At 40.0% G+C, this 21,893-nt stretch overlaps 1 protein-coding gene across 2 annotated transcripts in view; it reads left to right on the top strand.

The window, feature by feature from the left end:
- Positions 1-21,893, top strand: part of kif2a (kinesin family member 2a) — a 119,475-nt gene that overhangs the window by 49,939 nt on the left and 47,643 nt on the right. For both annotated transcript variants that reach the window (XM_072252583.1, XM_072252584.1), the window contains exons 8-9: positions 1,055-1,109; positions 17,295-17,457. In XM_072252583.1, the coding sequence (XP_072108684.1) occupies positions 1,055-1,109; positions 17,295-17,457 (218 nt within the window). The remainder of the gene's footprint in view (positions 1-1,054; positions 1,110-17,294; positions 17,458-21,893) is intronic.

Consider the following 21,893-nt stretch of genomic DNA (forward strand, 5'->3'; position numbering starts at 1 on the left):
CCTCCAAATTGATGTGCAGGACTGATCAACAGTTACCGGAGATGTTTGCTTTCAGTAACTGGAGTGACCTCCTTGTACAGCAATAACCTCAACCAAAGGTTCACATACTTTTTCCAGCAAGTACATGTAATATTGTATGTGTTGGGTGCAGAATATGTCGTATAAGATTTTAATGCCTTGAGTTTGCAACTGCTCACTTTCTCCATCTCTGACTCAATATGAGTACTCCCAACTAGTCTCCCAACTTCCTCTTAAATCAGTGATTAGCTCTTTGGTTTTGTAGATGTTCAGCACAAGGTTGTTATTGTGCCACCAATCAACCAAGTGTTCTATCTCACTCCTGTACACTGACTCAAAATCACTTGTGATACAGTCAACAATGATGGTATTGGCAAATTTGTAGGTGTTGTTTAAGATATGTTAAGTCACTTGATTAGATACATGTACACTCATGGGTGTAAAAAGAGTAGAACAGGATGGCTAAGTACACACAGAGTCTTGTGATGCACCTATATTGATAGTCAGTGAGAAGGAGCTGTTTTTACTCATCCCTACTCTTTAAAGTTTGGTGATGAGGAAGTGAAGGATCCAATTGCAAAGGGAAGGATGGAGACCCAGGTGTTGGAGATCTTGGAGATTTTGCGAACTTTTTTGAAATCAGTAGAGTATTGGGTTGTGCAGCAAGACCTGCAAGGTTGTTTACAGCATAATACTGTGGAATCATAGCAAACCAGTGGTGTAGCATATTTATAGATCAGGCCTTCCAAATCCTTCCAGAAGTCCTAAACACCTGTGGATAATTGCATGTTCATTGAAGTCTGGGATCTCAGTTTGTGATCAAATGTAAGTGAGTTCCAGTCAGTATCACTAACAATAGCCCCCAAGGTCAGGCCCATTGTTAGAGAACATGACTAAGGTTATATTTCACATGGCAGTATAATCTTTATATTGAAGTAATTTTAATTAACTGCATTGGTTAAGTCCACATATTTGATGACCTAGAAGTATGCATTATTGGAACATGTGTGTAGCTAAAATTTTATTGTTCTTTTAGATTGATGAACAAAGGATATGTGTATGCGTAAGGAAACGACCACTAAACAAGAAAGGTAAAATCAATTTTAATTTATTTTCTGTTCAGTTATAATTTGGTGACCTTTTCAAACTAAGTGGTTTCTGATCAACATTTCTTGTAGCTCAAGAACATAGGAAAATAAGGTACTTGGAAAATGAGTGTATTACATACTGTCAGCACTGTAAACTAAACTCTGTACCTTTTATGATTTTTATGCAAGTTTGTACCTTGTGTTTGTTGTCACTGATCATTCTTTATTGCAGGCTTCCAACTGCTACAGACCAGAATGTGCTGTATTCTGATGCCTGTCTAGCAAGATTTAAGACTAAACAGTGAAATACAAAAAAAACTATAGTCTTTTTGTTGGATATACCAAAAAACTGTCTCTTTTCCTTGGCTTTTGTTGTTTCTTTTACTCTAGTTTGGGTTATACCTCTGTGGAACAATGAAAGTTTCTTCTTTTCAGTTTGTTCCTCAGTTTTGAGGATGACTTTCCCTCATCCTAGTTTTGAGGGAACTGGCTACTCTTTCACTGATGGATCTGGTGGTGGCTGACAGATTAGATAGGCAATTAGTGAGGTGGTCTGCTCCTTTGCTGCTCATGTAGGGCCTCTGTACTTGTGAATGTCATCTCAATTCTCAATGTCATCATGCATGTTCCTCCTCCACTTTGAGCTGTTGTAAGCTAACAATTCCCAGGAATCAGTGGGGATGTTATAATTATGTGTGGACACATCCTTGCATCTCTTTCTTCGTCCTCTTGGTAATATCTTCTTGTGACCAAGCTTGGAAAAGTTTATAGTAAAGGAGGGGAAAAAAGCAGTCTGCCCAATCAACTTGAGCCAGTCCTTTATGAAAGCAATCTAAAGTGAATCATCTTCCTGTGTTGTTCTCAAGATGTCACCATGCCTTTCTTAATAGGTTTTAGCATTCTCTGGCAGCTAATATCACCTTTCAACTTCTGCTTCCTAAAACTCGGGTTTGCCACTCTAGAGAGCAGTGCAAGCCTCAAATTTTTGTCTTTATCTTGGCTATTCTCTAACTTCTAGCTACTTTTATCTGGGTTACTTGCTATACTTGTTTTGTTAAAATTATCTTTTTTAATGTACTTTTCTCATTTTGTTTTACAAAATCTTAACCCAGGTTTCATTAGCCTTTATTGCAAGGGCAATAAAGTACAGTAGTGGAGAGATAATGTTGGTGAGGCCACAGCTGGGGTACAGCTCTGGTCTCCTGTACAGAGGTGGTTCATTACATTGACTCCTGGAAGAAGGGGTGTCTTGTAAGGAATGATTGAACAGGTTGAGCTTGTGTATTAGAAGTTAGGTAAATAGAGGTAGTTTTCATATGAAGTGGAAGATTCTGAAAATCTCACTAGCTAGATGCTAAGAGAATGTTTTCCTTCCTTTGCAGAAACCAAAGACATTGATTCAGAATAAGGGGATAGAGATGAGGATTTTTTTTTCCAGTCATTAATCTTTGGAATTTCTTACTTCAAAGAACTGTGGAGGCTTAGTCATTTAAAAAGATATTCAAGCTGGCATGGATAGATTTACAGAAGTTAACAGAGAGCATGGAGTAAGGTGAAATGGAGATCAAATTCAGATAAGCCATGATCTTACTGAATTGCAGAGCAGAATCAGTGTCTTCTGGTGCTCATGCCTTGCATTCAGGCAGTTTTGCTTCCTTTGCCTTTGTTCATGAGATTTTGAAAACCCTACCCAAAGCATTTGTCTAAACTGATTTAGTAAATGTAATACCATTCACCAACCTTAAATTCCTCTCAATTTATTGGCCTTGTAATTTGTTACATATACGTTCCTAAGATCAGAACCCTCATTGTTTAAGCTTTCCGATTACTAAGCAATTTTTACCTATGTTTACATCTCTACTGTATTTGTGTTTCTTATAACATTTAATTTTGGCAAACACAATTTCATATGTTGCATGACTAAATTGCTGAGTGATATTATTTTGTCAATCTACTGCTGTGTTGCTTCATTTCTAACCATGAATGAAAAGCTAATGGTTAATGCAGTATAAACAGGGAGCTTACCCGGCAGTGTGTAGTATCATCAGCACCGGAGTTTGAGGCCAATGGTTCCAGGTTTTGAATCTGGCTGGCTTATTGTTCACTTTCCATCCGTGCTGTGTTGAGAGTTGAACTAGCAACTTGACCTCATTTTTTAAAAAAAAAACATGCTAAGGAAATGGCAAAAAAAAATTGCCACATGATGGGCCATAAAGCATTAAAAGGAACAACAAATGGAGAGCTCAAGTCTTTGTCTTACCAAACTGTAAGTTAAGTTGATATTGATATAATCTGCACCTTTAGAAGGCGAAATGTGGAATTTGGTCTTAATTTAGGAAAAAAAAATGTTCCACTCACTCATCACCCCAAAGAATCCTTGTGGTGAGATCTTTCTGATTAGCAGTTCCTCTGAGTGTGCACTTACTTTTCTCTGCCTTATGTTACTTTGTCCACAGAGTCCATTGTAGATGTTTCTGATCAGAGAGATGTACTTGTGTTTTCTCATAAATTCATCCCCTTTGTGCAAATTTTATTCATGCAGAGTTTATTTTCCAAACTGATATACTTGCATTTTATTTTACAACAGTCATACTATTTATACATTGCACTTGGAAAATTGTTTCTCCACATTTGATTTGATTTATTTATAATTTATAATTTTACTACAAAAAGATAACCTCTCACTAAAGATTAAACAAGATTGGGAGAGAGAACTTGATATGACTTTTGTTAATGAAGATTGGTTGCGAGTTCTGAAAATGGTTAATTCTTCTTCGATATATGCCAATCATTGTTTAATTCAGTTTAAAATTGTTCACCGTTATTATTTAACAAAGGAGAGGCTATCCAAAATATTTCCTAATATAGATAATTATTGTGATAGGTGCAAAAATGAAGTAGCTACTTTGTCACATATGTTCTGGTCATGTCCCTTATTGAAATCGTTTTGGAAATCTTTATTTTCTACAATTTCTAAAGCTTTGAAAATTAATTTACAACCTAATACATTAACTGTTCTGTTTGGAATAGTTCCGCATCATATTCAGGGTATTTCATTTTCAAACCAATATGTAATTGCACTTGTTACATTGTTGGCAAGAAGAGCTATTTTATTGAAGTGGAAAGATACCTCTGCTCCTACACTAATTCAATGGTTTTCCCAAGTAATGTTATGTCATAGTTTGGAAAAAATTAGAAGTTGAACTTTTGATCCCCGATTTGATTTTCAGAGAAGGTGGGGTTCTTCTGCTAAATATTTTCATTTAATTTGAATTAATTTACATTGTTTCCTTCCAATTTTATGTTATATAAATGTGATTTGGTGGTTGTTGTTTTCTTTTTCTTCTTTTTTATATATATATATATTAGTGTAGAATTGTAAAGCATATTGCTCCGGGACTTGGTTCCTAATGGTTTTTTCTTTTCTCTTTTTTTTGTTTTATAGTTAGTGGTGGTTTTTTTTTTAGTTAGTTGGGGTTCTCTTTTTTCCTTTTCTTTTATAAAAAAAACTTACTTTCATTAGCATATATGTTTATTTTTCTTTAGCTTAATTATATACTAATTTGTTGAATTTCTGTATTTTATAGCTGTAGAAGATTATATTTCAATAAAAAGATTTAAAAATGAATGAAAATGGATTGTACTGTTCCTAAATTCTCTGTACAATTCACTAACCTGATTATCATTTTACATTGGAAATAATTCTGAAAATGCTTCCTCACTTTTCAACATTGAACTCTATAGACAATGGCAGGAAAAGTATGAGAACAGTACCAACTACAGGTTGCCCTTTAAGTTGCATATCATCTTGACACGGAAGTGTATTACCATTACTTCATTATAGAGGGCTGTAGGGGAAGGAAGGGTTAGATCGATCTTAGAACAGAGAACTTAGAGAGCTACGTAGAAAGTTGAGAAGTAGGACTTCCCGGGTAGTAATTTCCGGATTGCTGTCTATGCCACGCACCAGTGAGGGTAGAAACAGGAATATTTGGCAGATTAATGCATTGTTGAGAAGCTGGTACAGTGGGCAAGGCTTCAGGTTCTTGGATCATTGGAATCTCTTCTGGCAGAGGTATGACCTGTTCAAAAGCGACGGGTTGCACCTGAACCCGAGAGGAACCAATATTCTCTTGGGCAGGTTTGGTAGATCTGTTGGGGAGGATTTAAATTAAGTTGGCAGGGGGGTGGGAAGCAGAGTGAAGTTTCTCAATGGATGGTAAAAAAGCAAAGATAACAGGCAATCAGACTATCAGGAAGGGCAGGCAGATGATAAGACATAATTGCAGCCAGAAGGGTGAGTATCAGGGTATTAGATTATGAAGACACACAGTCCTCTTTTATTGTCATTAGTAATGCATGCATTAAGAAATGATACACTATTTCCTCCGGTGTGATACCACAAAACACAGGACAGACCAAGACTGAAAAAAACTTAACAAAACCACATAATTATAACATATAGTTACAACAGTGCAACAATACCATAACTTGCTGAAGAAGTCCATGAGCACAGTAAAAGTTTGAAGTCTCTCAAATATCCCACATCTCACGCAGTTGGAGAGAAGGAAGAAAAACTCTCCTTGCCATACCCGACCACGGTCCGACTCTGAATCATCCGAAAACTTCGAGCTCTGATCAGCTCTCCGACACCGAGTACTGAGCGCCATCGCTATCCAAATGATTTGACCACCTCCTCGGTCGCCAAAAGCAGGCAAGGCCGGGGATTTTGAGGCCTTCCCTCCGAAAGATTCCCGACCGTGCAGTAATGACAGTAGTGAATGAGCGTTTCAGAAATTTTTCCAGATGTTCCTCTGTGCTTTCATGTCTGTCTCCATCAAATCAGAATTGTCCACGGTCCCTGTTTAACAGATACAATATAATTTTTCATCGGAGGGCTGCGCACGCGCGGTGCGCTGCTCTCTCTCCTCCTCCTCCATATTAGGGATGCAGAATCAAAAAGGGTAGTAAATATAGTTATAGCTCAATGCATGGAGTATAAGAAATAAAGTGGATGATCTTGTTGCATTATTACAGACTGCCAGGTTTGATGTTGTGGCTATCACTGAATCGTGGCTGAAGGATGGTTGTAGTTGGGAGCTAAATGTCAAAGGTTACATGTATCGGAGAGATGGGAAGATAGGCAAAGGGGGTGGTGTGGTTCTGCTGGTAAAGGATGGCATCAAATCAGTAGAAAGATGTAACATAAGATTGGAAGATGGTGAATCCTTGTGGGTTGAGTTAAGAAACTGCAAGGGTAAGAGTACCCTGATGGCAGTTACATACAGACCTCCCAACAGCAGCTGGGATGTGGATCACAGATTACAACAGGAAATTGAAAAGGAGTGTCAAAAGGACAATGTTATGATAGTCATAGGAAATTTCAACATGCAGGTCGATTGGGGAAAATCAGGTTGGAAATGGATCTCAAGAGTAAGTTTGTTGAATGTGTACGAGATGGCTTATGAGCAGTTTGTTGTTGAGCCTGCCAGGGGATCAGCTGTACTGGATTGGGTGTTATGCAGTGAACTGGAGGTGATTAGGGAGCTTAAGGTAAAAGAACCCTTAGAAGACAATGATCACAATATGATTGAGTTCAACTTGAAATTTGATAAGGAGAAAGTAAAGTCTAACATAGCGATATTTCAGTGGAGTAAAGGAAACTACAGTGGTATGAGAGAGAAGTTAGCCAAAGTAAATTGTAAGGAGATGCGTGTAGGGATGACAGCAGAGCAGCAACTGGTTTGGGTTTTTGGGAAAAATTAGGAAGGTGCAGTATAGATGTATTCCAAAAATGAAGAAGTGCTCAAATGTCAAATTAGTAGAACCGTGGCTGACAAAGGAAGTCAAAACTAATATAAAAGCAAAAGAGAGGGCATACAATAAAGCAAAAATTAGTGGAAAGATAAAGGATTGGGAAACTTTTAAAAACCCACAGAGAGCAACTAAAATAATCATCAGAAGAGAAAAATGAAATCTGAAAGCTAGAAAACAACATCAAAGTGGATAGAAAAAGCTTTTTCAAATGTGGAAAATAAATAAGAGAGATGGGAGTGGATATAGGACTGCTAGAAAATGAGGCCAGAGAAATACTAATGGGGGCCAAAGAGAAACTAAAAGAATATTTTGCATCAGTCTTTACTGTGGAAGACATTAGCAGTGAGTGTAGTTACTATTACAAGGGAGAAGGTGCTCAAAAAGTTGAAAGACCTAAGGGTACCTAAGTTACCCAGGCCAGATGAACCGCACTCGAGTGTTCTAAAAGAGGTAGCAGTAGAGGTTCTGGTGGCATTAGTAATGATCTTTCAAAAATCACTGGACTCTGGCATGGTGCCAGAGGACTGGAAAACTGCAAATGTCTGGATGATCTCAATCGTACCCATATAGAAAATACTTAGAATTTGGGGGCCCATACCAAACTTCAACTGTCTGAGGTGAAAGAGGTGCTGTTGTGTTGTTTTCACGACATAGCCGATATGTACAGACCAAGTGAGATCCTCGGTGATGTTTATGCCGAGGAACTTAAAGCTGTTGACCCACTCAACCCCAAATCCATTGAGGTCTATTGGGGTTAGCCTCCTTCCTCTTGTAGTCCACAACCAGCTCTTTTTTTTTACGACATTGAGGGAGATATTGTTTTCTTGACACCACTGTATCAGGGTGATGACTTCCTCTCTGTAGGCTGCTTTATTATTATTTGAGATTAGGTCAATCAGTATAGTATCAGCAAATTTAATTAGCAGGTTGGAGTTGTGGGTGGCGACAGTCTTGAGTATACGGGGAGCAAAGGAGGTGGCTTAGTACACAGGCCTGAGGGGCACCTGTGTTGAGGATCAGAGGGACAGAAGTGAGGGAGCCCACTCTTACCACCTGCCAGCATTCTGACAGGACGTCTAAGATCCATCTAAACAAGGCAGGGTGAAGGCCGAGGGTCGCCGAGTTTCTTGTCGAGCCTGGAGGGAAATATGGTATTGAATGCTGAACTGTAGTCCAAGAACAGCATTCTCACATAAGCATCCCTCTTCTCCAGATGTGTATGTACAGTTGAAAGGCTAGACAGGGTAGATGTGGAAAGGATGTTTCCCATGGTGGGGGAGTCTAGGACAGAAGGGTACAGCCTCAGGACAGAGGAACATCCATTTAAAACAGATGTGGAGAAACGTCTTTAGCCAGAGGGTAGTAAATTTTGGAATTTGTTACTACAGGCGACTGTGGAGGCCTGGTTGTGTATCTAAGGCAGAGCTTGATAGGTTCTTGATTGGACACAGCATCAAAGGTTATGGGGCGAAGGCTGCAATGTGGGTCTGAGGAAAGGAATAAAGGATCAGGCATGTTTGAATGGCAGAACAGACTCGATGGGCCAAATGGCCTAATTCTTTCCTATGTCTTGTGGCCTAATGGTCTAAAATTTTAGCACAACATCATGGACTGAAGGGCCTGTGCTGTTCTATGTTCCTTGTCCTGGAAGTCAGTTTGTATTAGTATTGAGGCTCTACCCACACGTGAACAACTGCAGCAGTTTTGGAAGGTAGCAGACCACCACCTTCTTGAGGACGATTAGGGCTGGGCAATTGAATGCAAGTTCAGCATGCAAAGCCCATGTCCTTCGAATGAAAAATTTAAAAAATGCCACTGTTTTGCATATTCGCTCTTTCTGTATTCCTTTTTCTATATGATTTATTATCATTTGCATACTTCACATAGATTCATCATCCCAAATCGTACTGTTTTTTAAAAAAACCTTCTAGTACTAGTCAATTTAACAAGAGTGTTATTCCTAAGATTGTTATAAACAATTCTAAGATGATTCATGTTCTAAATACTCCCAGTTGTCATTACAAGATGAAGATGGTTGCTTTGGAAACTTAACAAATAGTTATTAACATAATGTAGTTGCTGGTTTAAAAAAATGTTAATGAAAGTGATTTGCTCATCTTCCTTCTTCCAGATATTGTGCCCCTCAGAAAATTAAAACGCAATTGGCGACAGCAGGCATTAAGGAACCAGGAGGCAGGCAGAACTCTATCAGGTAGCAGGCAGGAGCTAACCAGGTAGCAGAATAGTGAGAGTAGTAGATAGAATACTTAGTCAATAATTGAGAAGAATCAGGTTTTCATACTGGTATCTAATTTATTGTAATTTTGGAAATCTATTTGCCATGAAACATTATATTAGTGCAATACTTCCCGATACATTTGTTTGATAACTGTTGCACATGCAATAGTTAATTTTATCCATAGGTGTACTGAAAGGAACATAGTTTTAGAATATTTAGTTTACCAATTTCATTGCATTAATGCCATTATCAGAAACTTAATTTTCCAGCACTTATTCCATTCTCGAAATGAGTCTTGACACTTGCGTGATCAATACGACTAATCATTTTGAACTGACTACATTTTTTTTGCCAATAATCTTACTTTTGCTTATTTTATTAAGTCATTTTCTTCCTTGCATGTAGCCAGTTATCTGTTGGGGGAGGTGGAATCCTTATTTGCTCTGATAAGCGGAAGTGGTGCTCCCATACAATGCAATTTAGAAATATTGATTGCTGTAAGTGGTTGGGAACTCAAACATTTGTTAACTTTCAGGTGATGTTCCAGGATCACAAACCCATAATACACTTGTATATTGTACATTAATTTTAAAAAAACTATCTGAACAGTAACATGTGTACACATGGTCTAAAGTGTCCAGCATCCAAACCAGACCAGCAAAATTTAAACAGCTTGTAACAGAAAGCAATGAGCCATGTTCATATTGGGGGGAAAAAAGCAGGCACTTCTCCAGGACAGACCTTTAGACAAAGAAATGCTGTAACTTAGTCATTTATCATTTCAACATATTGTCTGACAGTTGCTATAATCATAAAAGGTTCATCTTTGGTGTGCGTACTTTCCGCCAAAAATCTGCTTTACCATAGATAGTTATTGATCTAATAACTAAAAATCCAATATGTGTGCAAGCAGTTAAACCACCTATATTAGTGCCAGGTTGAACTGCTGACATTATTTCTGTTCTTCCTTCTACGTCCACCAAACACATTTGTGCATTTGCACACCATCAGATCAAGTCGACCAGTAAAGAGGTGAATGCATAAAATGAAAATAGGAAGGAGGCAAAAAGCAGCAGAAGTAGAACAGGATCCAAAGGAGGATAACACCCAGTAGAAATAGTTCAAAACTAATTCAGCATCGTTCAAATACATCTGAGTAGGGGAGTAGAGAAATAAATTTGCAGCAGCGACCACACAGTAATTGAGACGAATCAGTCAGGAAAATGGTGTCTACAGGAAGATTGAGAAGTTGGAGGTCCCCACAGAGAAAAGTACTTTAGTCCAGAGAAGTGTAGTCTTAGTAGGACCTATAGAGTTGAATTGCAGATTTGGGAGCTACTAGCCCAGGAAACCTTCCTTGTGTCACACCAGATCGCTTTACTAAAACTCTGTTCTTTTTAAATTCAAATTAATTGATGGAACTAAATCTGGTAGTATTTTCAATTCATTTGAAACAATGTTTATATGATGCTCTTTCAGGCAAGTTAGCATGCTTGAGTGATTTTTAGCTCTGGTGGAAGATTGTTCCAAACTCTGAAAGCCCCTGACCTTGGTACTATCTTGGGGAATTTACTTTTAAATCTAAGAAGATTCTTAATACTACTTTGTTTTTTAATCTTACACTCAACTATGCTCATCCTTAAGCAAAATAGTAGTGATGCTTTAATTTGGAGTTTAAAGCAGGTAATATTAGAGAAACAAAGGAGGGGGCGGGAAATATCTGGAAAGAGAATCAGAAATATTTCGGTTCAGTAGCACTTTGAATTTCCTTTTAACAGAATTCTAGACTCTCCATTCAGTGCTCTTGTGACTTCTCTTGCCTCCTTGTATTATTATATATTTTACTGTTCAACTTTTTTTTTTGTCTGTCTTCTATATTTTCTTTATTTTACTTTTGTCTTTTTTTCCCCTGCTCTCTCTGGAGCTTTCTTTCTCTTGTTTGTGTTTGTGCCCATTCCATCTCCTCTTCAGAGACCAGATTGGCTTCCACATGAAGTAGGATGAATTTTCATTGTTTGTAGGGAGCAATAAAGCTCGGTGCTAAAATAATCCTACTTCAGGATAAGCATGTATTTTAATCTGATAGTCAGCCACTCTATTGGCAGATGAGATTGATTGCTGCCTGATTTTAGGAATTAGTTGTGGTATTGAACTTGGATTAAACAGTTGATTCAGGAAAAAGTAGAATTTCTGTTGATTTTTGATGTCACTTAAGTATTTCCAAAATGAGAAGTTCTGTATTATGTAACAACAGTACCTCAGGTAGTTTCATCATTACTTGGGCAGTTGACCATAGAAAACAAATGATGTTGAGCACAGTATGCTCCTGATGTCGTGACTTTCATATATTCATCTACGAATGTTATCGAAAATTTTAGGTCTTTAATTCCAGATTCATTTATACCACTGTAATTGGTAATATTGTTTACAAAACACTGGTCATTTACAACCAAGCTGAGGTAGTTGTTTCTCTATTCAAGCTTAGATTATTGTTCCTTAAAATATATTTCAGGATTAGTCCCCAGAAACAGTCAAACACACATCTACCATGAAAGAGAAGTTCAGAATGCAAAGAGATATAGGAAGTGAAGAAGAGTAGGAAGAAGTATTTGTATGTGATGAATCTTGCTGTTACAAGAGAGTGACCAGGTTCTCAGTAGTACAAGTTAATATTTAGAACATAAGACCACAGAACATAGGAGCAGAATTAGGCCATTCAGCCTATTGACTCTGCTATGCCATTCCATAATAGCTGATCCCGGATCTCACTCAACCCTATACAGTACTTGCCTTCTCGCCATATTCTTTGGTGCCCTGGTCGATCAGGAAATGATCAACTTCCACCTTAAATATACGCATGGACTTGGTCTTCACCGCAGAGCATTCCACAGATCTCTTGCTAAAAAAGTTCCTCCTTATTTCTGTTCTGAAAGGTTGGCCCCTTAATTTTGAGGCTGTGCGCTCCAGTTCCGGATACCCCCACAATAGCAAACATCCTCTGCACATTCACCCTACCTAATCCTTTCAACATTCAGGAGGTTTCAATGAGATTCCCCGCATGCCCCCCCCCCACATTCATGTAAATTCCAGTGAGTACAGGCCCAAAGCTGCCAAGCACTCCTCATATGTTAACCCTTTCATTCCTGGAATAATTCTGGGTGAACCTCCTGGGCTCCCTCTAATGACAACAAATCCGTTCTGAAATATGATGCCCAAAACTGTTGACAATACTCTTAAATGTGGCCTGACTAGTATCTTATAAAGGCTCAGCATTATCTCCTTGCTTTTATATTCTATACCCCTTAAGCAAATGCCAACATTGCATTTGTCTTCCTTTACCACAGGTTCAACCTGTAAATTAACCTTCTGGGAGTCTGGCACGAGGACTCTTAAGTCCCTCTGCACCTCTGATGTGTAAGCCTCCTCCCCATCTAGATCATAGACCGCACTATTGTTCCTTTTACCACAGTGCATTATCATACATTTCCCAACCCTGTATTCCATCTGCCACTTTTTTGCCCATTCTTCCAATTTATGCAAGTCCGGCTACAGTCACATTGTTTCCTCAACTCTACCTACCCCTCCACTTATTTTTGTATTATCTGCAAGCTTTGCCACAACACCATCAATTCCACCTTTTAAACAATGTGAAAAGTAGCAGTCCTAATACTGACTCCTGAGGAGCACCACTAGTTGCCAGCAGCCAACCAGAAAAGGCCCCTTTTATTCCCAGTTGCTGCCTCATGCCTGTCAGCCATTCCTCTATTCATGCCAGTGTCTTTCTGGTAACGCCAAAGGATTTTTTCTTGTTAAGCAGCTTCATGTGTGGCACCTTATCAAATGCTTTCTGAAAATCCAAGTAAATGACATCCACTGCCTCTCTTTTGTCCACCCTGCTTGTTACTTCCTTGAAGAACTCTAACAGATTTGTAAGGCAACATTTCCCTTTACGGAAACAATGTTGACTTTGACTTATTCTATCATTAGTTTCCAAGTACCTTGAAATCTCATCCTTAATAATAGACTCCAACACTTTCCCAACAACTGAGGTTATGCTAACTGCCCTATAATTTCCTTTCTTTTGTCTTCCTCCCTTCTTAAAAAGTGGAGTGACATTTGCAATCTTCCAGTCCTCTAGGACCATGCCAGAATCAAGGGATGCTCGAAAGATCATGACCAATGCATCCATTACCTCTTCAGCAACCTCTCTCAGCACCCTTTGATGTAGTCATCTGGGCCAGGTGACTTATCCATCTTAAGATCATTGAGTTTGCCTAGCACATTTTCCTGCTCACTCCTATTTATTTTTCATACTTGCTTTTTCAAGTGTGTAAAATAAATAAGAGATGAAAATGGATATAGGACTGCTAAAAAAATGAGGCTGGAGAAATACTAATGGGGGTCAAGGAGATGGCAGAAGAACTGAAAGTATTTTGCATCAGTCTTCACTGTGGAAGACAGGAGCAGTGTGTCAGGTGTTGAAGGGTGTGAGGGAAGAGAAGTCAGTGTAGTTACTATTACAAGGGAGAAGGTGCTCAGAAAGTTGAAAGACCTAAGGATACCTAAGTTACCTAGGCCAGATGAACTGCACCCTAGTGTTCTAAAAGAGGTAGCAGTAGAGATTATGGAGGCATTAGTAATGATCTTTCCAAAATTGTTGGACTCTGGCATGGTGCCAGAGGACTGGAAAACTGCAAATGTTGCTTCACTCTTTAAGAAAGGAGGAAGGCAGCAGAAGTTCACATCTACAGATGCGCTGGGCTATCCTAAACACAAAATAATCTGCAGATGCTGGGGTCAAAGCAATACTCACAACACTCACAAAGCAGCACTCCAGCGTGTTGTGAGTGTTGCACTGGGCTATCCGCACCATTCTCTGCAGAGTCCTGTGATTAAGGGAAGTACAGTTCTCATACCAGCCAGTGACGCAGCCAGTCAGGATGCTCTCAATCGTACCCATATAGAAAGTTCTTAGAATTTGGGGGGACCATACCAAACTTCTTCAGCCGTCTGAGGTGAAAGTGGTACTGTTGTACCTTTTTCACCACATCGCCGATATGTACAGACCACGTGAGATCCTCGGTGGTGCTTATGCTGAGGAACTTAAAGCTGTTGACCCTCTCAACCCCAGATCCATTGATGTCTATAAGGGTTAGCCTGTCTCCATTCATCCTTCCTCCTGTAGTCCACAACCAGCTCTTTTTTTTGCGACATTGAGGGAGAGTTGTTTTCTTGACACTACTGTGTCAAGGTGATGACTTCGTCTGTGAAGGCTGCATTATTATTATTTGAGATAAGGCCGATCAGTGTAGTGTCGTCAGCAAATTTAATTAGCAGATTGGAGCTGTGGGTGGCCACACAGTCATGGGTATACTTGAGGGCTGCAAAGTACCCATCAAGTTTACCTGCCATTTCTTTGTCCCCCATTACTACCTCACCATATCATTTTCCAGTGGTTTAATATCAACTCTCATCTCTCTTTTACTCTTTAAATAACTGAAAAAAAATTTGGTATCCTGCTTTATATTACTGGCTAGTCTGCCCTCATATTTCCTTATTATAGCTTTTGTAGTTGCCTTTTGTTGGATTTTAAAAGCTTCATAATCATCCAACTTCCCACTCAGTTTTGCTACCTTGTATACCCTTCCCTTAGCGTTTATGCAGCCATTTATCAGCCACGGTTGCCTACCCCTACCATTTGAGCCTCTGGGATATCTCTATCCTGTGCCTTGTGAACTATCCCCAGAAACTTCAGCCATCTATGCTCTGCCACGTGAGTTTTGCTTCTCTTTCTCAAGTTTGACTTCAATCATATTGTGATCACTGCCTCCTAAGGGTTCCTGTACATTAAGCTGCATAATAAGATCTGGGTTATTTCACAACACCCAATCTAAGATAAACTTTCCCTGAGTAGGCTCAAGCACAAGCTGCTCTAAAAAGCCATCTCATAGGCATTCAACAAATTCCCCCTCTTGCAATCCAGCAGCAACCTGACTTTACAAATCCTCTTGCATATTGAAGCCCTCCATTGCAATTGTGTCATTACCCCCATTACTTGACTTTTCCAGTGCTCTTTGTAATCTCAACTCCACATCTTGGCTACTATTTGGAGGCTTGGGTATGATTCCCATAATGTGTTGTTTTTTTTAACCTTTTCAATTTCTTAACTCCACCCACAAAGATTCACCATTCTCTGACTCTATGTCACCTCTTTCTAAAGATGTAATTCCATCTCTTGCCAACAGAGCCACACCACTGTCTATGCCTTCCTGCTTGTCCTTTCGATACAAAGTATATCCTTTGATGTTAAGCTCCCAACTATGGCCTTCTTTCAGCCATGACTCAGTGGTGCCCACAGTGTCATACTGACCAATCTCTAATTGCGGTATGTGTTTGTTTGGCTTATTCCAAAAGCTACACGCATTTGAATACAGCACCTTCAGTCCTGCATTCTTCGTCCTTTTGCTTCTGTGGTACAATTTAACTCTTTGCTGTGTCTGCATTTGTACCCAGTCATTGGCTTGGCCTTCCTTGCGTTCATGTTATACCCATCATCTTCTTATAAACCTGCTGGCTCATCCTCAGCTGTATCATCCTGGTTCCCAGTCCCCTGCCATATTAGTTTAAAGCACTCCCAATGGCACTAGTAAATCTTCCTGCTAAAATATTGGTCCCCTACAGATTCAAGTGCAACCCCTCCCTTTTGTGCAGGTCCCACCTGCCCCAGAAAGGTCCCAATTATCCAGAAATCTGAATCCCTGCCCCCTGCTATAATTCTTCAGTCATGCATTTATATGTTACCTCATTATATCCTATCCTCACTGTCGTGTGGCACAGGCAGTAATCCCAAGGTTACTACCCCTGAGGTCCTGCTTCCCAGCTTCCTTCCTGACTCCCTATATTTTTTTTCAGGACCTCCTCCCTTTTTCTTCCTATATCATTGGTACCAATATGTGTCACGACTTCTGGCTGTTCACCCTCCCTTTTCAGGGTATTGTGGATGTATCTGGAAACATTTTGGACCCTGGTGCCTGGAAGGCACACTACCATCCGTGTTTCCTTTTTGCGTCTGCAGAATTGCCTATCCCCCGACTGTAGAGTCCCATATATCTCCACCCTCTTCAGTTCCATACCCTTCTAAGCCATAGGACCACACTCAGTGCCAGAGGCATGGCCGCTGATGCTTCTCCCAGGTGCATCATCCCCCAAAACAGTACTGAAAATGGAGCACTTATTGTTGAGGGGGACGGCCACAGATGTTCCCCCTTCCCTTTCTGACAGTCACTCATTTATCTGTCTCCTGTAGCTTTGGGGTGACTACTGTCCTGTAGCTCCTGTCTGTCACTCTCACTTTCCCTAACAAGCCGAAGGTCATTGGGCTGCAGCTCCAGTTCCCTAACACGGTCACTAAGGAGATGCATCTCAATGCACCTGGTGCAGATGTGGCCATCAGGGAGGCTGGGAGTCTCTTGGAAATCCCACATCTGACACCCAGAACAGAACACTGGGTCTATAGATATGCCTGCTATTCTCTCTTATAAGAAATAAGGAAAGAACTTAACTGGACTTTCGCCTGTCCTCGCTGAAGCCCTGTTTGAGCCAAACCTTGCTACTCTGACAATGACTGCTCCGCTAGGCAGTACCTCTCTTTTGTAGAGATTGGGTTTCCCATTGAAAATCTTTGTCGGACCTGCGCAGGAATGCTCCTGTTGTGTCTACACGGTGCTCCAATTTGGTTCAACATGTCTGAATGCAATTTATTGCTAGGTTCCCATAAAGAGACCAACCTTCTGTTTAGTAAAGGGCAATTGGTTCTTCTCAATTTGATGTACTATATTGGCCTGGGGAAGCCATATCTTCATCACAAGTTTACCTCCGTTTTACGCTGTTAATGATAAGTATTTGGTTGGATTCAACTTTAGGGTTTAAATGGGACATGATGCCTTGGAGTCACCTGTTAACTTTCATTGTACTAACCAAAATATCATCACCTGTTGGGAAGCTTGAAATGTAATCAAACATACTCCTTTTATAGAACTGTTCTGAAAATGTAATAGGCATGTGGTTTTGAAAAGTTTGTTCAAAACAGTGATGCCAAGTGAAATATAACTTCTTGCCTTAATCTCTTTCAGAAAATGCAATAAGAGATCTGGATGTAATTACAATTCCCAGTAAGGATGTCGTAATGGTTCATGAACCAAAACAAAAGGTGGATTTAACAAAGTACTTAGAAAATCAAACTTTCCGTTTTGATTATGCCTTTGATGAGACTGCTACTAATGAAATGGTTTACAGGTATGAACAACTGTTTATTTCAGAAGTAATTGCCTTTGAACTGATGATTAAAATATACTTTATTAGGTACACCTCATTAATATAAATATCTAATCAGCCAATCGTGGTACTAACTCATTGTATAAAAGCATGCAGACATGATCAAGGGGTTTAGTTCTTGTTCAGGACCAAACATCAGAATGGTGAAGAAATGTGATCTAAGTGGCTTTGACTATGGAATGACTGTTGGTGCCAGGCAGGCTAGATTGAGTATTTTTTTTTTAAATTGCTGATCTTTTGGGATTTTCACTCATAACAGTCTAGAGTTTACAGAGAATGGTGCAAAAAACAAACATCCTGTGAGTATAAGTTCTGTGGCCTTGTTAACAAATGCCTTGTTAATGAGAGGTCAGAGGAGAATGGCTAGACTGGTTCAAGCTAAAGGGAAGGAGGCAGTAACTGAAATAACCAAGTGTTACAACAGTGGTGTGCAGAAGAGCATCTCTGAACTCACAATACTTCAAACTTTGAAGTGGATGGACTACAGCAGCGGCCCCAAACCACCGGGCCGCGGACCAGTACCAGGCCGCAAAGTATGTGCTACCGGGCCACGAGGAAACGATATGATTTGGCGATGTGAGTCAGCTGCACCTTTCCTCATTCCCTGTCATGCCCACTGTTGAGCTTGAACACACGCGAGGTCGTTACCCTCGCGTCATCCATGTCAGCGCGGGAAGAAGATCAGCTCCTCGAGCTTGCAAATGACGACGGGCTGAAAAGTATGTTTGACACAACATCTCTGCCGGCATTCTGGATCAAAGTCAAGGCTCAATATCCTGAGGTAGCCACGGAAGCACCGAAAACGTTGCTTCCATTTCCAACATATCTCTGCAATGAATGTAACAAAAACTAAATTGCGGATTAGACTGGACTTAAGGAACCCCATTCGAGTATTGCTGTCTCCCATCACCCCTTGATAGGACCGTCTTGTTGCAGGAAAACAAGCCCAGGGCTCCCGCTGATTCAGCGATATTGGTGTGTTGCAATGATTTTATATGTTCATACGGGGAAAATATGCACTGTGTTTAATATCCAAACGTTACTTAAAATGTTATACTATTTACTTATATAACCATATAAAAATTACAGCACGGAAACAGGCCATCTCTGCCCTTCTAGTCCGTGCCGAACGCTACTCTCACCTCGTCCCACCGACCTGCACTCAGCCCATAACCCTCCATTACTTTCCTGTCCATATACCTATCCAATTTAACTTTAAATGGTAATATCGAACCTGCTTCTGTCACTTCTACTGGAAGTGCGTTCAACACTTACTTCAAGCTCCTCTATCCTCCCCGATAATTGACATCGCTATATTCATGCAAGGAAAATATGCGCTGTGTGTTTAATATTAAATTCGTTAGCTAAACCCTTTTAGAAACGAAATTGAGTGTATTGGCCACCCATCACCGATGTTCCGGTCTGGATTAACACCCCCCTCCCCCCCCCCCAACAGAATTGCCAAAAATGATTTGTAGAAAAATAATCAGCACGTGCACGCATGCGCAAGTCACACATGCACACTGGTGCCCGCGCAAGGTTTCATGGTCATTGTAGTCTTTCTCTGGGTAAACACAATGTATTTGACTGCTACTCTTGTCCGTTGGCAACCATCCATCTCCCCTCCCCCGCCCCAGCAAGAATATTGTCAACATGAAACCGGTCCGCAGTGCAAAAAAGGTTAGGGACCCCTGGACTACAGCATCAGAAGACCACAGTGGCCACTTTATTAGGTATCTTCTGAATGCATATTGCCTGTGCTTTGCTGTTGCTAAATCTAACTCCTAGCTTCAACAGCCATGTGGAATTACTTTCATTGATAGTACATATTATTCAAGAATGCAGCTCTCTGTCACCTTTTGAAGTCAATTAGGATGGGCAGTGGCTAGGTTGAGTGAAATGAATGAATTGAAATGACACAAAAATCAAAAAATTTGGTTCTTAGGTGTGTAGTGATGTGAATTGTTACCAATATCTTGCAATTTTTTCCCTTGAATCTACCCAGATTTCTGCTTTTTCACCCTTGTTAATATCATACCTTTTCATTCACATGCATCTTCTCATACCCAGCTCTCATATCATTTAAGGTGAATATGATGCTTTTACTCGTTATGGTAAGTGCATTTCTGTACAGAATCTCTACGTTGGCAAATTATCTTATTCTGAACCTTTTTTGCATTCTTACAAACCTTTGAGATGTTTGCTTATCTTCTTGACTGCTACCTTGCTATTATTTTTCTGTATTTTCCTCGAAGCTGAAATAACTTGCTAACATTAGGATTTATTACTGGGATCATTCTTTAGACTATTGTGACATAATCTTTGCAAATCTCCCATCCATGCCCATTGCTTCATCCCTTCAATTGATTGGTTCATTATTGTCACGTACTGAGATTCAGTGGAAAAACTTTTTTGCATGCCATCAAAGGTAAGATCAAAACATAGATAAGTACTTCAAGGTAGTACAAAGAGAAAGCTAAACAATGCAACATAGAGAAGGCACAATGTAGGTTACAAAGTGCAAGGGCCATGACGAGCTAGACTGAGAGATCAAGTGCTCATCTCATTGCTACCATCAGAGAGGCGATACAGGAGCATACTATTTAAGGAACAGATTTTTCTTTTTGCCATCAGAGTTCTGAATGGACCATGATCCCATGAATACCACCACACATTTTGCTCACTTGCACTAATTTTTAATATTTACTGTAACATAGTTTATTTTGTATTGCATTGTACAGTTGCTGCAAAACAGCATATTTCATGCCATTTTGATAATAAACCTGATTCTGATCTATATTGTATAAGGAACCTTAATAACAGGATAGAGTTAGTCCTTGAGCCTGATGGCACATATTCTCAAGCATTTGCATTTTCTGCCTGATGGAAGGGACCTCAAGAGTGTGGGGGATGGTTCTTGATCATCTTAGCTGCTTTCCAGAGGCAGTTATCTATCCAGAGGAGATAGCAGATATTTGTAGTAAGCACAAGGTTGTGATTGTGGGAGATTTTAATTTTCCAGACATGGGCTGGGAAGCCCATATTGTAAAAGGGCTGGATGGTTTGGAGTTTGTAAAACGTGTGCAGGATAGTTTTTTGCAGCCATACATAGAGGTACCAACTAGAGAAGGGGCAGTGTTGGATCTCCTGTTAGAGAATGAGATAGGTCAGGTGACGGAGGTTTGTGTTGGGGAGCACTTCGGGTCCAGTGATCACAATGCCATTAGTTTCTATATAACTATGGTGAAGGATAGGTCTGGACCCAGGGTTGAGATTTTTGATTGGAGAAAGGCTAACTAATAAGTCTCCGGGTCCTGTCAGGATATTTCCTAGGACCTTGAGGGAAGTTAGTGTAGAAATAACAGGGGCTCTGACAAGTATTTCAAATGTCATTAGAAACGGGGATGGTGCCAGAGGATTGGCGTATTGCTCATGTTGTTCCATTGTTTAAAAAGGGCCCCAAGAGTAAACCTAGCAATTATCGGCTTGTGAGTTTGACGTCAGTGGTGGGTGATGGAAAGTATTCTTAGAGATGGTATATATAATTATCTGGATAGACAGGGTCTGATTAGGAACAGTCAACATGGATTTGTGCGTGGAAGGTCATGTTTGACAAATCTTTTTGAATTTGAGGTTACTAGGAAAGTTGACGAGGGTGAAGCGGTGGATGTTGTCTATATGGACTTCAGTAAGGCCTTTGACGAGGTTCCACATGGAAGGTTAGTTAGGAAGGTTCAATCATTAGGTATTAATATTGAAGTAGTAAAATGGATTCAGCAGTGGCTGGATGGGAGACGCCAGAGAATAGTGGTGGATAACTGTCAGATTGGAGGCTGGTGACTAGTGGTTTGCCTCAGGGATCTGTACTGGGTCCAATGTTGTTTGTCATATACATTAATGATCTGGATGATGGGGTGGTAAATTGGATGAGTAAGTATGCAGATGATAATAAGATAGGTGGCGTTGTGGGTAATGAAGTAGGTTTTCAAAGCTTGCAGAGAGATTTAGGCCAGAGTGGGCTGAAAGATGGCAGATGGAGTTTAATGCTGAAAAATGTGAGGTGCTACATTTTGGTAGGACTAATCAAAATGGGACATACATGGTAAATGGTAGGGCATTGAAGAATGCAGTAGAACAGAGGGATCTAGGAATAATGGTGCACAGTTTCCTGCAGGTGGAATCTCATGCGGATAGGGTAGTGAAGAAAGCTTTTGGTATGCTGGCCTTTATAAATCAGAGCATTGAGTATAGGAGTTGGGATGTAATGCTGAAATTGTACTAGGTATTGGTGAGGTGAAATTTGGAGTATTGTGTCAACAAAATAGAGTACAGAGAAGATTTACTAGAATGTTACCTGGGTTTCATCACCTAAGTTACAGAGAAAGATTGAACAAGTT

This window comes from Mobula birostris, chromosome 3 (assembly GCF_030028105.1).
Source record: "Mobula birostris isolate sMobBir1 chromosome 3, sMobBir1.hap1, whole genome shotgun sequence".
Lineage (NCBI taxonomy): Eukaryota > Metazoa > Chordata > Chondrichthyes > Myliobatiformes > Myliobatidae > Mobula > Mobula birostris.